We start from the raw sequence: 15641 nt of genomic DNA on the forward strand, positions 1-15641 counted from the left end.
GGAAAAAATTCTTCCCACTTAACCCCACCTCCTCCAACTATTGCTGTTTCTCTTCCCTTTCATGGCAAAGCCTCTTGAATAGTCTGCACTTCTTACATGTTTTCGTAATACTTTGGTCCTTCCCCAGTCTACTTCAGGCACTACCGCGTCACTGTATACCACTTAGCCAGAGATGTAGTGAGCGTCTCATTGTTAAACCCAAGGAGTCTTCTTGCCCTCTTGTTTATCTCTGCAGCAGTTGCTGTGGTCAGTCACTGCTCTCTGCTCATGTGTTTTTAGACCCCTTCAGCTCTACTGCAAACACGGGTATCCCATTCCCTCTTCCTGTGCTCCGTGCTCTCCCTGGGAGGTCTCAGTCACTGCCGTAACCAGAACAACCAGGGAAAAACTCATCTCATGAAAGTGACCAGTAATCTCCAGGCGTGGCTACATCCACGGGATACCTAGAGAAATGCAGAGATCATAGTCAATTCCCTGTTCAGCATTTTCTCTTGAATACCTTACAGGCACTTCAAAATCATGTGTCTAGGGCTGAATTTACAATCTTCCCTTTCCTCCAAGTTGTACCCCGTTCCTCTAAATCTGTCCCTCTTCCTACGATCCCTGGATTATTCAGTCTACCAAGTAACACAGGCCAGAGACCTGAGTGATGTAGTTGTCTCTCTCACTGTGTTGTCCAGTAATCATTAAATCTGGAGGTTTGTAACATTTTAAGTATTTTAAAATTCTGTCTACTTGTCTCCATTCTTGCTGCCACAACCCAAATTCAGGCCATAGCCAACAATTCTCACTGTAATTATTATAACAGCTCCTTAGTTGTCTTCAATAGTCCCTTGCTTCAGTCCATTTTCTTAGGGTAGCCAGAATGAACTTTCTGAGACAAAGTCTGATCATGATATAGCCTTGATTAAGACCTTTCTGTGCTCTCTCTTGATCTTAACATAAGGCCCAAGCTTCTTAGCTGGGACTCTAAGGCCTTAGTGATCTGCCACTGCTGACTCGCTTTAGCCTGTCTCTTCTTATCTTCTCACCTTGATCGCCGTAAACTTTTAGTTCCATCAAAAACTGTTCTCTCACCTCTCTCCAGACCTTTGCTTAAGTTCTTTCTTGCTGCCTCTTCTTTTCCCCCTTCTCCTAACTCTTAATCATCCTTTAGGTCTGTAGTCAGATTCTCTTCCAGAAAGTCTTCCTGAACTCTTGCTTTCCTTCCCTCACCCCCACTTAGTTCCTCCTGTGTGCTCTGTAATGTTCTTTATTTACCTTATCATGGCACTTATTGTACTTTATTGAAAGTACCTGCTCACATATCTTGTTCAGTAGCCTGTAAGCTTGTGATCATGGGAACTATATAGGGCACAATGAATGAAAGCATGCGTGGATGAATGATCTCAAAGCCTGGCTAAAACCAGTTGGTTTCCAGTGGTAGGAATAGGTAGTCATTGAGTATTTTGAGCAATGAAGAGATGCTGTGAAGAATGCACTGAAAGAGTAAACTAAAAGCTTGAAGTGATGGAAATACACATCACTGTAAACATGAGGTGATGTTTGTTAGTACACTTAGAAGACTTACATCATAAATTTACTACCGTGTTTTCGTAGGATAAGAACACTACCCAACGTCTTTGTCTGCATTTCATTATGTGTATTAGATCTAACGTTTTGCTAGGCTTAGACTGCTCTGGTATGAAACGCCACTTCCCTGCGTTTTTCCCTTTCTAATGGGTCCCTCTCCAGAATATTGATTTCTACTGCTGTGCTATATAAATGAAGCGTATATATGGTATTTATGATGCTGTCTGGACGTCTCCTTGCAGGAGGAGAGCTAGGAGGTAGGATGATGCCTGGGTTTGGGCCTGGGAAAGTTTGGAGTTAATACCGTTGGGTCAGAAAAGGAGGGGAATGAGCAAATATTGTGCTGAAGTAATGAATTCAATTTAAACATAATGAATTTTATGTTCCTGGTAGTTCTACCTATAGGCAATTGTATGTTTGGGTATTAAATTTAGGCTGAAGAAAAATATTTGGGATTTCTCGACATTATTTAATGTTTTATTCAATGTATATTTTAGTTGAAGTCATAGGCATGTGTTAGAATGCCCAGGATTACAGACCCTTGAGGATCCACAAATGGAACGCTAGGGGGTCTCTTAATTCCTTGAAATTACATGCAATATAATATACATTTGTGAATGACTATGTATATTTTTAGAGCAGCATGTATAACTTGCGTCAGATTCTCAGAGTGGACTGAGACTTCAAAAAAGACTAAGAACAATTAGAGTAAAAAGAAAAGCAGGTCAAAATCTAAAGCCGAAGCATATTAGTATTGAAGGGGCAGATAGAAGAAAATAAGCCCATGAAAGAGGTTAAGAGCAGAGCCCTGGAGTCAGACTGCCCAGGTTCCAGTCGTGGCTCCGCTGTTTACCAGCTGCAGCGCCTTAGGCTAGCTGCTTACATTCTCTGCAACTTGGTTTCTTTACCTATAAGTTGGGGAGTGATAACATTTATCTTACAAGATTATTGTGAGGAATAAATAAGCTGATGCATGAGAAGTGTGTTACACTGTGTTTAGTATATAGTTAGTGGTCAATAAGATTAGCTATGTGCTGCATTTAACAGGATGTTGAGTACCTCAAAATTGGTGACTGTGGCCCACAGTGAGGGCAGGGAGGCAAAGGTTTAAGTTCCCCCTTCCCTGCAGTTGGGGTTAGATAGCTCCTTTAGGCCCAGACAGCTAGCACAGCTCCTTCCTCATAACTCCACCTCCATCACCACCATTACCAGGCAGTACAGGCAAGGATTGGAGAGAGCAGGAGCGCAGTGTTCCTGAGGGTAAAAAGTTACCCCTCACTCAGACAAGTAAGAAGTACAACTCCAAGAGCGTCGGTCATAGACATTGAGGATGCTTGCAACAAGCAGAGACTGACGTTCTTGTTTCCTAGCTGATTGCTTGCTAAACTTCTGCACCTGCGAGCCCATCAGTGAGTTGTGCATGGTGAGAGAGTTCTGGGAACCTACCTTTTATCTCCTAGTCTGTCGGCATTCTCACACAGCGAGACTGTTTCCTGTGTCTGATGTAGGAGGAGGGAGGCCTGTGGAGTAGATAAACAGCTGAAATAGTACTGTAGTGGCAGCTAACATTTCCAGAGAAGAGACTGAAGATAAATGACTGGCAAGCCCCCCAAAACACTAGATTCTACTTCTTTGAAGGGTATTTCAGTGGCAGATGGGGCCGGAGTGAAATAGAGCACACACCACGAAAACCATGCTTGCCATCTACATGAAAACCACCGTACTGTCATAGGCTAGAAGCTGCAGGCTTAAAGAGACCCGAGCTGAGCCAGGCAAGGGACGCAGCTCTGCCTGCATCGACAGCCAGTGGTGTAAGTGGATCTCTGCCACTTTTCTCTTTCCCTGCCTTCCAGTGAGAGAACGAGCACTTAGAGGACATGGAGGAAGAGGTATTTTAGAAGTTTCCTTTCCTTTAGAACCCTTCTGCCCCACCAAGATCACAAGCCTTTGCACTGAAGGAGGCGGAAAGCTTTGAGTTGAATATTGAAGTTTTAAACTTGACTGTTCTAAGTTTTAGTAACTGAAACTAGTGAGGAAATCATGGAATCGGCTCTAGATGTCATTAGTAGAGGAGAAAGGAAGATTTGACATAACGTGATTGAAAGTAGTGACTGAAAAAACAAATAAAACCGTTCCATATTTGTATACCAAAGAACTGAGAGCTCTATATAAGTTGTTTACATGTATAAACAATGGCTAAAGAAACAGGGAAACTGGGAGCAAGAAGTGACTTAAAAACAGAAGATATGGGTGGGGAGGGAGAGGGTCATTCCAGGAAGTAAAGTGTCCTTGGCAGTAGCGGCAATGGACTCCTGAAATAAGATGAAGACTTTCAGGTGTCCAAGGAATCAGAAGTTACAAAGTCATTGGTGACTTTGAGAGCAGTCTCATTGGCATGTTAGGGCTGCTCGTTTGGACTTTGATAGTAAAGAAAAATTGATATTCCTGTTGTTTCTATCCATCAGGCTTCGTTCTACCCCTTGTGGTCGTAATGAGCAAGTGTAATTCCACTTCCATGTGACAGCCCATCAAACATTGGAGGACAGCTATCTGGCATCCCTTGGGTCTCTTTTTCTTCAAGCTAAATAATCCCGTTTCTCATGCTTTCAACTCCTTTCACTATCCTGGTCACTCCATTCTGAAGATGCTTTAGTTTCTGTTAAGTCCCCAGATGAAATATATTATTGTCAGTCTGGCGACTATTGTAGAATAGAACAGGACAATCATCTCTCTCAACCTAGGAATTAGACCATTAATTCAGGCCAAATCTACATTTGTTTTTTGGCAGTTCTGTCACATCATTATCATTTTGCCCACTATTATGAGGGCTCACTAAATAGATTAATTAAATGCTTATTGTACAACCTCAAAATTTGTTCCACAAAATTGGTAATTTTCAGCTTGAAGAGCTTAGTTTTTTTGCTAATCCCTAAATAGATGATCTTCCTCCCATTAGTTTTTCCTGCCTCATAGAAGTCTTTGAAGAAATAGGGTTGATAACTGGAGTGTGTGTGTGTGTGTGTGTGTATACGCATACTTGCAAGCATATGGTAGAGTGTGTTGTCAGCCAAGCTACAGTAAATCTGGCTGACTTACAAGCCAAGATTTTTGTTTGTTTTTTTCCCTTAATTAATTCTACAAATATTTACTAAGTGTATACTATGTGCTCAGTACTAGCATTATAACAATAAGATGCGTTCTCTGCCATGGAGCTCTGTTAGCTTGGGGGAATTTCAATGATGTGTATTAAATGCTAGCATAGGAGTTAACAGGATGCCCCAGAGCACTGGGATCCTCTCTTGCAGCCACGCAGCCTCAAGGAAAGCTTCTCCAAAGCCGGGGTTACCTGATCTGTGTCTGGGAGGGCTTGAGGGAATTAGCTCGCCACAGAGGTGAAGTAATTTATGCAAAGGTCCTGGAAATTTAACCTATGAGTGCAGATAAGATCAGTAGGGATTGTATGTAAGTAAGAAAAAAGTCAAAACCCCCACTCATTTAAGAGAGAAGTAGAAAAAGCGGAACTTTGCTTCTAGTTTAATGTTTATTGTCACTCTTCATTAATGACAAATCACCCAGGGTTTTTATCCACAAGTGACTGTCCCTAGTTTATGCAGAACTTGTCTAAGACAGTTAGTTCATTCCCTTACTGAGCATTGTAATGTGTGTCCTTAACTTTACAAATTATTGTTTTTATTTTTCTAATTAAATAGTTTAGGTTTCTTTCTTTACTAAAAAGTTGTTAACAATCCTGTACATTTTAAAGGGAAAAAGTGACACTATCGTACCACTTTTAACACAACTGGTTTTATTTATGCACATTAAACTCTGCTCTTCGGCCACGGTAGTGCAGAGCCTGTAGACCAGGTTAAAGGATTTAATTCTTCCCCCAAGAGCAATGAGAAACTACGGAAAGGTTTTAAGTAGGGAAGTGACGTGATCGGGTTTGTACTTTGAAAAGGTCACTGCTAAATTGAAGGAGGATTAGTGGATGCAAGGAAGGAAGTGAGAGGCTCTTGTGGTCCTTTAGACAAAAGGTGTTGGTAGCATGATGAGGGAGTGACACTGGCATGGAGGGAAGTGACTAAATTCCAGAAATACTTTCAAAATAAATTTAACAGGATTTTAAGGATGGAGAGAGGGGTGTGTTGGTGAGAGAAGAGAAGATGTATCAAGAATAAATTTTGATTTTCTGAAAATTGAAAGAGGACCACTTTTGGTGGAAGAAAAGAACTGAGTGACTGAGTTCTACCTTGGACATGGGGGATTTGAGGCACCTTTGCACTACCGTGTTTAATAGTAGCAAAAGTCTGTAGTACAAGATGACTGATTGAATTATGGCACATAAATTTACTGGAATGTCTTGCACCATTAGTGAAAAAAGTAGGATACAAAATTCGGTAATAATTGTAACCATGTAAGAAAAAAATCACAGAAAAAATACTGAAAGGAAATATAACAAATGTTAGCAATAATTCTGTGAGAGTGATGGATGGTGGGTGAACTTTTAAATATTTGAATTTTCCAAGTTGTAAAAATAGCAACCTTAGAAATGAAAGTTTTAGTGTCAGATTTGTTTCTCATGTCATTGATTTATAATGACCTTGGTTTATGTGGTTGCTTCTGTAAGCTGATTTCATAGTAATGTTTAAGATGGAATGAGTTCTTTTTTAAAACATGACTTTCTGTTTTGTTTTGAAGTTCAAGAGAGACACATTGTCAGTTGTGGCGTGTGTATTTTCCAGGGTGACAGCTGTATCAGTCTCCCCTCACCTGCTTCTGCCTCCCTGGCGAAATTTCCCGCCCATCAGCTGTAAGCTGTGCAGAGGCATTCACAGCATTTTCCTTTTCTTTTACACAGAAAAACTCATTAGATGCTCCTAGTCCGTACCAAGCCCCATGTTGTGTCTTTTAGATTCATAGAGATTAACTTTAGCTTGCGATGGATACTATTAAAGGACTAGCTATGTTCTTTAAAATATAAAATTAAACTTCTTGTAAATCTGCTTTACTTTTGATCATGGATTTGCTCTAAAATACTGTGCTGAGAAGGTCTGTAAACAAGTTTCCGCCTGTGTTTTAGTGGCACCTTAGGAAATTCTTTTAATAAACCAACTTTACTGGATTACAATTTACATACAGTAAAATGGACCCATTTTAAGTGTATATTTTAGTGAATTTTTACAAATGTATATACTCATGTAACCACCACAACAATCAAGATAGAAACATTCCCATCACCCTCAAAAATTCCCTCCTGCCCAAAAAGTTTCCAGGCCCCAATCACCTAACATCTCCTTTCTTTCACTTGAGATGAGTTTTGCTTTCTCTAGAGCATCGCATAATAAAGGCTGTCATACCACGTGTACTTTTGTGTCTGGCTTTTTCACTTAGCTTTGTGTTTTTGGATTCACCCGCGTTGTTGCATGTATTATCAGTAGTTCATTTCTTTTATTGTTGAGTAGTATTTCACTTGTGAATGTGCTATTTGTTTCTCCATTCTCGAGTTGATGGACGTTGTCTTGTTTTCTGTTTTGGACAATTACAAAAAAAGCTGCCATAAACTTTCTGTATAAATCTGTGTAAGGACATATGTTTTCATCTCTCATGGGTAAATATGCAAGAGTGGAATTGCTGGTTCCTATAAGTGTATGTTTATCAGAAACTGCCACATCATTTTCCAAAGTAGCCATACCGTTTGGCATTGCCACTAGCCTTGTGGGAGCATTTTATTTGCTCCACATCTTTGTCAATACTTGGTCTTGTATTTTTACTTTAGCTATTCTAGTGGGAATGTAGTAGTTTCTCACAGTGTTTTTAATTTGCGTTTTTTGATGTTTCCTACTGTTGAACATCTTTTCATGTGTTCTTGTCCATTCATATATCTTCTTTTGTGAAGGATGTATTCAAATCTTTTGCTTATTTTTATGTTGGGTAGTTTGTCTTGTTGAATTTTAAATGTTCTATCATCTATCAGATATAGGAATTGCAAATATTATCTCTTTGTAGCTTGCATTTTTGTCTTCTTAATGGTGTCTTTTCAAAAACAAATTTTTAAATTTTGACGAACTTCAGTGCATCTATTTTTTTCTATTGTGGTTCATGCTTCCATGTCCTGTCTAAGAAATCTTTGTCTACTCCAAAGCTGCGAAGATTTTCCCTATGTTTTCTTCTAATAGTTTTAATGTTTCAACCTTTATGTTTAGTTTTGTGATCCATTTCAAGGTAATATCTGAGTAGTAGTATGAGGTAAGATCAAAATTTTCTTGTTTTTTGATTGTGTGTAGTATGAGATAAGGTTGAGGTTTTTGTTGTTTTTTCCGTATGGGATATCCAGTTATTTTATGACCATTTGTTGAAAAAACAATTACTTCTCAATTTTTGTCAGAAATCAATTATGTGGGGGCTGGCCCCGTGGCTGAGTGGTTAAGTTCGCGTGCTCCGCTGCAGGCGGCCCAGTGTTTTGGTGGTTCAAATCCTGGGCAAGGACATGGCACTGCTCATCAAACCACGCTGAGGCAGCATCCCACATGCCACAACTAGAAGAACCCACAACTAAAAATACACAACTATGTACTGTGGGGCTTTGAGAGAAAAAGGAAAAACTTTTTAAAAATAAAAATAAAAGGGGCTGGCCCCATGGCCGAGTGGTTAAGTTCGCATACTCCGCTGCAGGCGGCCCAGTGTTTCTTTGGTTCAAATCCTGGGCGAGGACATGGCACTGCTCATCAAACCACGCTGAGGCAGCGTCCCACATGCCACAACTAGAAGGACCCACAACGAAGAATATACAACTTTGTATGTACCGGGGGGCTTTGGGGAGCAAAAGGAAAAAATAAATAAAATCTTAAAAAAGAAAAAATCAACTTTGATAGCCTTGATTTATTAATCCTACTAGCTTTTTGGTAGATTCCTTAAGGTTTCCTACGTGTGTGATAATGTCTGCAAATGAAGACTGTTTTACTTCATGTTTTCCGATCTGTATGCCTCTCATTTCTTTTTGGTGGCTACCCTTCTGAACAATATTGATTAGAAATGATGAGAGTTGATATGCTTGTTCCTAATCTTAGGAAGAAAGCGTGCATCTTATTCTGTTTTCTATACATGTATTGTAGATAAACTATTTATCAGGTTGAAGAAGTTTCATCCTGTTCCTAATTTGCTAAAAGTTTTTATTATAAATTGCTTTTGAATTTTGTTAAATGCTTTTGCTGCATCTATTGAAATGATCATATGGTTTTACTTTTTTAATATGTCATTATGGGACATCAATTTTTCAAATTGAAAACCAACCTGGCATTTCTGTGATAAACCACACTTAATCATGCTATATTATTTTATTATTTTAATAAATTACTAGATTTTGTCTTTTGATGTTTTAAGAATTATTCTCGTATATGTTCATGGGGCATATTAGTCTGTAGCTTTTTTTCCTTGTGATATCTTGATCTAGGTTTGCTATCAGGGTAATAATGGCATTATAAAGTGAGTTCCAAAGTGTTCCTCTCCACACTTTCTTTTTTTTCGAAAGAGTATTTCTTCCTTAAATGGTCTGTGGTTTTTGAAAGTCTTTGGTTTAGGTATCATAATAATACTGGGCATATAAGTGAGTTGGAAATTGTTTCCTGTTCTTTTTTTCTGCGTTTGTTTAGGATTAGTATTTCTTTGTTACGTGTTTGAATTTGCTGTAAAGTTCCCTGTGCCTGAAGTTTTTGTGGGTGAGCGGAAGGGACAGTTTTAATTATGAATTTAGTTCTGATTTTCTGTTTCTTTTGTCATATTTAATAATGTGTGTCCTTCAAGGAATTTTGTTTCTTCTGCTTGTGAAATTTTTTGAAGTCCATAGTACTTATTTTGATGCTCTCAATATTTGTAAGATCTTTAGTGAAATCTTCTATTTCATTCCCGGTATTGATAATTTGTGGCTCTTCTCTTTTTTCCTTTGATCAGCCTGGATAGATGTTTATCAGTTTTGTTGACCTTTTCATAAAACCAGCTTTTGGCATCTCTGATTTTCTCTCCTTTTTTTTCTGGTCCAGTTTTTCTTTTACTGATTTTTCCTCTTTATTATTTCTTTGCATTTACTTTGTTTAAATTTTACATGAACTTATCTGTGTAGCTTTTTACAATTGATTTGACCTATCTTATTTTCTGACCAAAAATTCAGCATTTAAAGCTGTGAGTTTTCTTCTAAGTTCTGCTTTAGCTATTCCCCAAAACTTTTCATATATTGTATTTCTATAATCACTTAGTTCAAAATATCTTCTACTTTTCTTTTTCGTTTATTTTTGATCCATAGTTAGAAGCATGTGCTTTAATTTTCAGATATTTGGAGTTTTTGTAAATATCTTATTGTTAATTGAATTCTAATTGAATTCCATTATAATTTGAGAACATAGTAAGATTTTCATGTTTTGAAATGTATGGAAACTTGTTTTTTAGTTTAGCATATGGTTTATCTTGGTGCACATTCTAGATGCACTAGAAAAAGAATGTATATTCTGGAACTGTGTAGTCTAATCAGATTAAGGTGGTTGATGAGGTGGTTCAGATTTTCTATTTTCTTAATGGTTTTTCTTTTTAGTCATTCTGCCAAATACTAAGAAATAGATGATAAAATCTCCAAATATAATGTCTCTCTTTCTTTCCTTAGTTCTAAAAATTTTGCTTTAAACAGTTGTATTTTTTAAAAAATTCAAAGAAAAAATTAATTTATTCACATGCATACATATCTATGTATAAATACATATACAATCACAGTGTTTTATAATTTCTCACATATTTATCATTATTTGTATTTTTTATTCCTTTCTGTAAATACAAGTTACCACGCTGTGACATTTTCCTTTAGCTTTTAGTGTCTTGTAGTACAATTCTGCTGTCCATGAATTCTCTCAGTTTTTATCTGAAATAGTATTTCACCTCAATTTTTGAATTATATGTTTTGCACATTTAAAATTTTTGGTTAAGATTTTTTTCAACTCTCTGAAGGTAAAATTATCATATCTTCTGGCCTTCATTGTTTCTGATGAGAAATCAGTTATTAGTTGTGTCGTTGTACCCCTCATATCATATGTCATTTCTCCCTGCTGTTTCCTGAATTAACTCTTTATCTTTGGGATTCAGCAATTTAACTATTGTGTTCTTAGATTTGGTTTTCTTCTCATTTATCCTTGTCGAGGTTTCTTGTGCTTCTTGGATCTGTAACTTAGCATTTTTGTCAAATTTGGGACATTTTTGGCCATCACTTCTTTAAATATTGTTTCTGCTGTCTCTTAATGTCTCCATTAAGACTCCAATTAAACGCTTGTTGGACTGCTTGATATTGTTCCACATCTCTGAGGTTCTGTTCAATTTTCTTAATTTTTTTTCTATGTTCTTCAGATTGTGTAATTTCTGTTGATCTGACTTCAGGTTTACTGATTATTTTTTTCCTTGCTCCATTTCCAGTCTACCCATGAGACCTCCTAGTAAATTTTTTATTTAAGGAATCATGATTTTAAGCTCTAAATTTTCTGTGTGGTTCATTTTTATAGTTTCCATTTTTCTGTTGATATTCCTTTTCTGTTCACTTAATACCATGTTTTCCTTTAATACTTTGAATACATTTCTCTTTAATTCTTTGAACATATTTATAATAGCTGCCTTTAAGTATTTTTCTAGTAAATTCAACTTTTGAGCCCATTTGGAGTCGGTTTCTGGAGGTTGTGTTTTTCCTTAGTATGGGTCATTCAGTAATTTTTGGTTGAAATCTACACATTATAATTATTGCATCGTAATGATTCTGAATTCCATTATGTTTTTCTTGGGGTGCTGGTTTTTTGTTTTCATCGGCTGTTAACTTGCCTGGTCTTACATTATTAACTCTAACTTCAGTGTACTGTGCAGCAGATAGTATCTCTCAATTTTTCCGTCTTTCGGATGTTGCTTTTTTATCCTGGTCTCACAAAGTTGTCCCCTGCAATCACAAATGTTAGTAGACAGCCAAATATCTACAGAATTTATGCTCAGATTTGGGGCTCACACTTTCTGTGGTTCTCAGCTCTGAGCTCTGTGCTCTGATACCTCAAGTCAATAAGACTTCTAAGGTACAGGATTCTGCTCTCAGATCGGGAAATGCGTACCTGCCTACGGGCAGCAAATTTGTGACTCTCGCATGATTCAGTTATGCCTTTCGACTTTATTCTATTCCTCTTTCCTGCTTGGTGTTTCTTCCTCCTACTCATGTATAGCTTAGTGGTCATCCAGGAATTTGGGCACAGTTGATAAATCTTCTGGAGATCCCTTACTTCCAAGATTTTTCCCCTAAACTTTCAGCTGTTTTGACAACAATTAACTCCATATTCTGCCACCTCAGGCTGGAAAGAATGATTTAATGCTGCCAGAGCTCAGGGAGGTTAGGAATGCTCTTAGGCATAAAAGCAACAAACTTGAAATTCTTGTGTGTCCTGGTGACTGTCTTTCAAAAGGAAACTGCCGTGGTTGCTGCCTGCTTTTTATTGCTTTCCAGTGCCTTCAAGTATTTATTTATTTATTTATTTATTTTTTTCTGCTTTATCTCCCCAAACCCCCCTTGTGCATAGTTGTATATCTTAGTTGCAGGTCCTTCTAGTTGTGGGATGTGGGACGCCACCTCAACATGGCCTGACGAGTGGTGCCATGTCCGCACCCGGGATCCAAACCCTGGGCCGCCGGGAGCGGAGAGCGCAAACTCAACCACTCGGCCACGGAGCCGGCCCCCAAGTAGTTATTTTTTAATCATATTTTATCCAGGTTTTATAGTTATACGTACAAGAGGTTTTGCACAGTGCTAACATTACCACAAGTGCAAAGTTTCTTTGGAATGTTTTTTAAATGTGTGGTTTTTCATAAATATTAGCAATACGTGGTACATTATAGGAATTCAATTTATATTTGTTGGTTAAATTAATAATAACTACTCTCTTTGGATAGTGCAGTAAATTTACCTCTGTCTCTTGTCTTTGATGTTGTGTTCAAAGTATTAAAGGAAAGAAAGCTTATATAAAGTGTAGGCCAGTAGCTTATCAATAATATTAAGAGAACAAAGATATACTTAAGTTGTCATTATGTCACAAAATCTCAAAAATAGCACATTTTTGTCTAAGAAACCTGATTCGTCATTTTTTGTTAAAATTCAGAAAGAAAGGAAGATGAGGGAATAATAAAAGGTGAAAGAATTATTTACTAGGAAAACATTTAGGACAAATTTAGGAACTCTATCAAATTAAAATCTTCAATTTTAAATTATTGTTGGATTTAAAACCCAAAACCAGAATTTATGAGTAATACTGTTTTTACAAATTTTATAAATATTAATCATCAGGCTATATACACTAAATGCTGAATTATTGTGACATGAAAGAAATGAGGTGTGAGTTTACAAACTGATTGGCAGGTAATAATGACCATTTTAGAGGTGCAGTGCCTGAGAAAATCTTAGTAAAGGAAAAGATCTCTGATTTGATGTAATCATACATAACCCTCTGAATTGTGTGGATATCGGATGGTAGTACAGTAGATAGAGTATGATTTTGGAATCAGAAACATTCTCTTGAAAGTGCCTGCTTCCCGTTGACTATCTAGAGAAGTCTCTCTGCCTGACTTTACCTTAGGAACATGGTTATTGACCTGCCTCACATACTTGTTTTAAGGGAAAAGTTATGAAAATATATGAGTGTGCTCCGTAAGTGGTGGGATTCTGACTATATTTTTTTCTTTTTACAGAAGAGGATAAATATAATATTTATTCTCCTTTGCTCTTCAAGTATTTCCTGGCAGAAGGGATCATCAATGGGCATACTTTGTTGGTTGCATCTGCAAAAGAAGACCCTGCTGAGATTTTGCAGGTATAGATATACTAATTCAATACTGCATTTTAGACACTTCATGAAAATATGTTGTTTATATTACATATATTCAAATATATTAATGGGACCATATGTATATTCTTTTCCCCTGATGAAAAGTATCAAATTTATTTGAGTGTATACTTTCATTTTAAAATTGGTGTTCTTGGACAATTTTTTTAACTTAAAATTTATATCAGAGGTGCAAAAAACATTAATAAGCTCTTAAAAACTGACATAAATAAAATTATTATTGTCATGATAATAAGAGAACTCTGAAAAAAGTTAGGTAAAGAAAGACAGCTGCAGAATATTATCAGGTATTACATTGTCAGTATCCCAAAGGTATAGCTCAGAGGAAGGGGACAAATGCAGAAGTCACAAGGACTCATGTAGTTAATATCATCTGGCTTTGAGAAGGCCAGAAATTATTCTCTTCCAAGAAATGAGCCGTAATAATAAAACATGGGATTGATGTATTGGATCCTTTTTAAGCCAAAGCACACTTTGCACCTCAGAGAAGACAGCTCTGACTTTTGGAATTCTTGGTTTCTTTGTCCAGAACAGGAACCCAATTTAAGCCATTATTTGAATAGAATTCATAATCTACAGTTATTTTTTCCTATGTGGTGTTTTCAGTGCATAGTCTAAAAAATGACAAATGACTAAGACATTTATAAAGAATTTATAGCATAATACATATTAATTTACAATAACTAACAACAGATACCAGCAAACTTCTACCCCCATGTGTAAAAGTCACTTTATAATACTGAGGTCAAAACTAACATGATTCTAGCCACAAGTAGAGGGGCTCACAACTAAAATATACAACTATTAACTGGGGGGATTTGCGGGGGGGGACTAACATGCTTCTTTCATATGGGTCACACTTTGCTTATTAAATAAGACTGTCATAAAACCCAAAGGAGAAACTTTTGTATAATTTTCCATTTGATTTTCTTCTGGTTTCAGAACCTGCTTTCCATCATTCTTATTTCTGGTGTTTAGCTTTTGTAATATTTTCTTGATGCTTTTGTTTCTTTCCCCTGGCCTTAATCATCTTGGTCAATTCCTGGACAGTACTGTACTTACTAGAGTAGTGAAGTAAAGGCCAAAATCAGTGTTGTAAAGAAGTGATACAGGTTCCTCATGGCTCTGTCCACAACATCCTGAGCCTAAGATTTTATATCAAATGCTTTTATAGCCAGATGGGAAATTGTTGCCAGGGCAGAAGCAGGTAGGCCTGTACACGATTTTTAAAATAAAATGTTTTGGGGCCGTCCCGGTGGCACAACAGTTAAGTTCGCACGTTCCGCTTCAGCGGCCCGGGGTTCGCCGGTTTGAATCCTGGGTGCGGACATGGCACCGCTTGGCAAGCCATGCTGTGGTAGGCATCCCACGTGTAAAGTAGAGGAAGATGGGCATGAATGTTAGCTCAGGGCCAGTCTTCCTCAGCATAAAGAGGAGGATTAGCAGCAGTTAGCTCAGGGCTAATCTTCCTCAAAAAACAAAGAAAAAAAGAAAAGAAAGTGTTTTGTTTTTCTTCTTGCCTCCTCTAACTTAGGTAACTGAGATTAAAGTCTAGTATATGTACTTCCACATTCTGCTTTAGTGAACTATGTTTTTAATTTGAAAACTAGTCCCTGACGCCTTTCTAAGGTACTTTGAATTTGTACAAGTTAGTATCAAAAGTCTCAGTACTTTGCATACCTTCTTTGGATTACGTGAAGAGTTTTGAAGTTATGAAAGAAATATTACCTTTTCATCAAGCTTTCTTTAAAAAAAAAGCTAATCTTGTATGCAAGTAATTAGATTCTGCAAACACTTATTCATAGAGCAGTTTTATGGTATAATAGAAAAATGCAAAAAGTGTCAAAAACGTGGACTCTTTCAAAGTTGGACTTATGACGAAGAGGGATTAATAAGGACCAGATTTCTCCTGATGCCTGAAACAACTGGAAAAACAGAACAATATATACGAAAAAACACTTTTCAAACATAGGACATCAAACAGTAAAGGACAGTGAGTGCTGAGACACACAGCATAGACACGTGGGCCTGGGGGCCTCCTAGCTCACTGCACGTGGAGTCTCCAGGCTGTGTGCAGGGAGGAGGACAGTGAGTGCTGAGACACACAGCATAGACACGTGGGCCTGGGGGCCTCCTAGCTCACTGCACGTGGAGTCTCCAGGCTGTGTGCAG

The 15641-nt window shown here is 37.5% G+C and overlaps 1 protein-coding gene across 9 annotated transcripts in view; it reads left to right on the forward strand.

Annotated features, from left to right (window-relative positions):
• Nucleotides 1-15641, forward strand: part of ELP4 (elongator acetyltransferase complex subunit 4) — a 234730-nt gene that overhangs the window by 13315 nt on the left and 205774 nt on the right. For all 9 annotated transcript variants that reach the window (XM_023646567.2, XM_023646565.2, XM_070274970.1 and 6 more), the window contains exon 3: nt 13315-13436. In XM_023646567.2, the coding sequence (XP_023502335.1) occupies nt 13315-13436 (122 nt within the window). The remainder of the gene's footprint in view (nt 1-13314; nt 13437-15641) is intronic.

Source organism: Equus caballus, chromosome 7 (genome assembly GCF_041296265.1).
Source record: "Equus caballus isolate H_3958 breed thoroughbred chromosome 7, TB-T2T, whole genome shotgun sequence".
NCBI classification, from domain to species: Eukaryota; Metazoa; Chordata; class Mammalia; order Perissodactyla; family Equidae; genus Equus; species Equus caballus.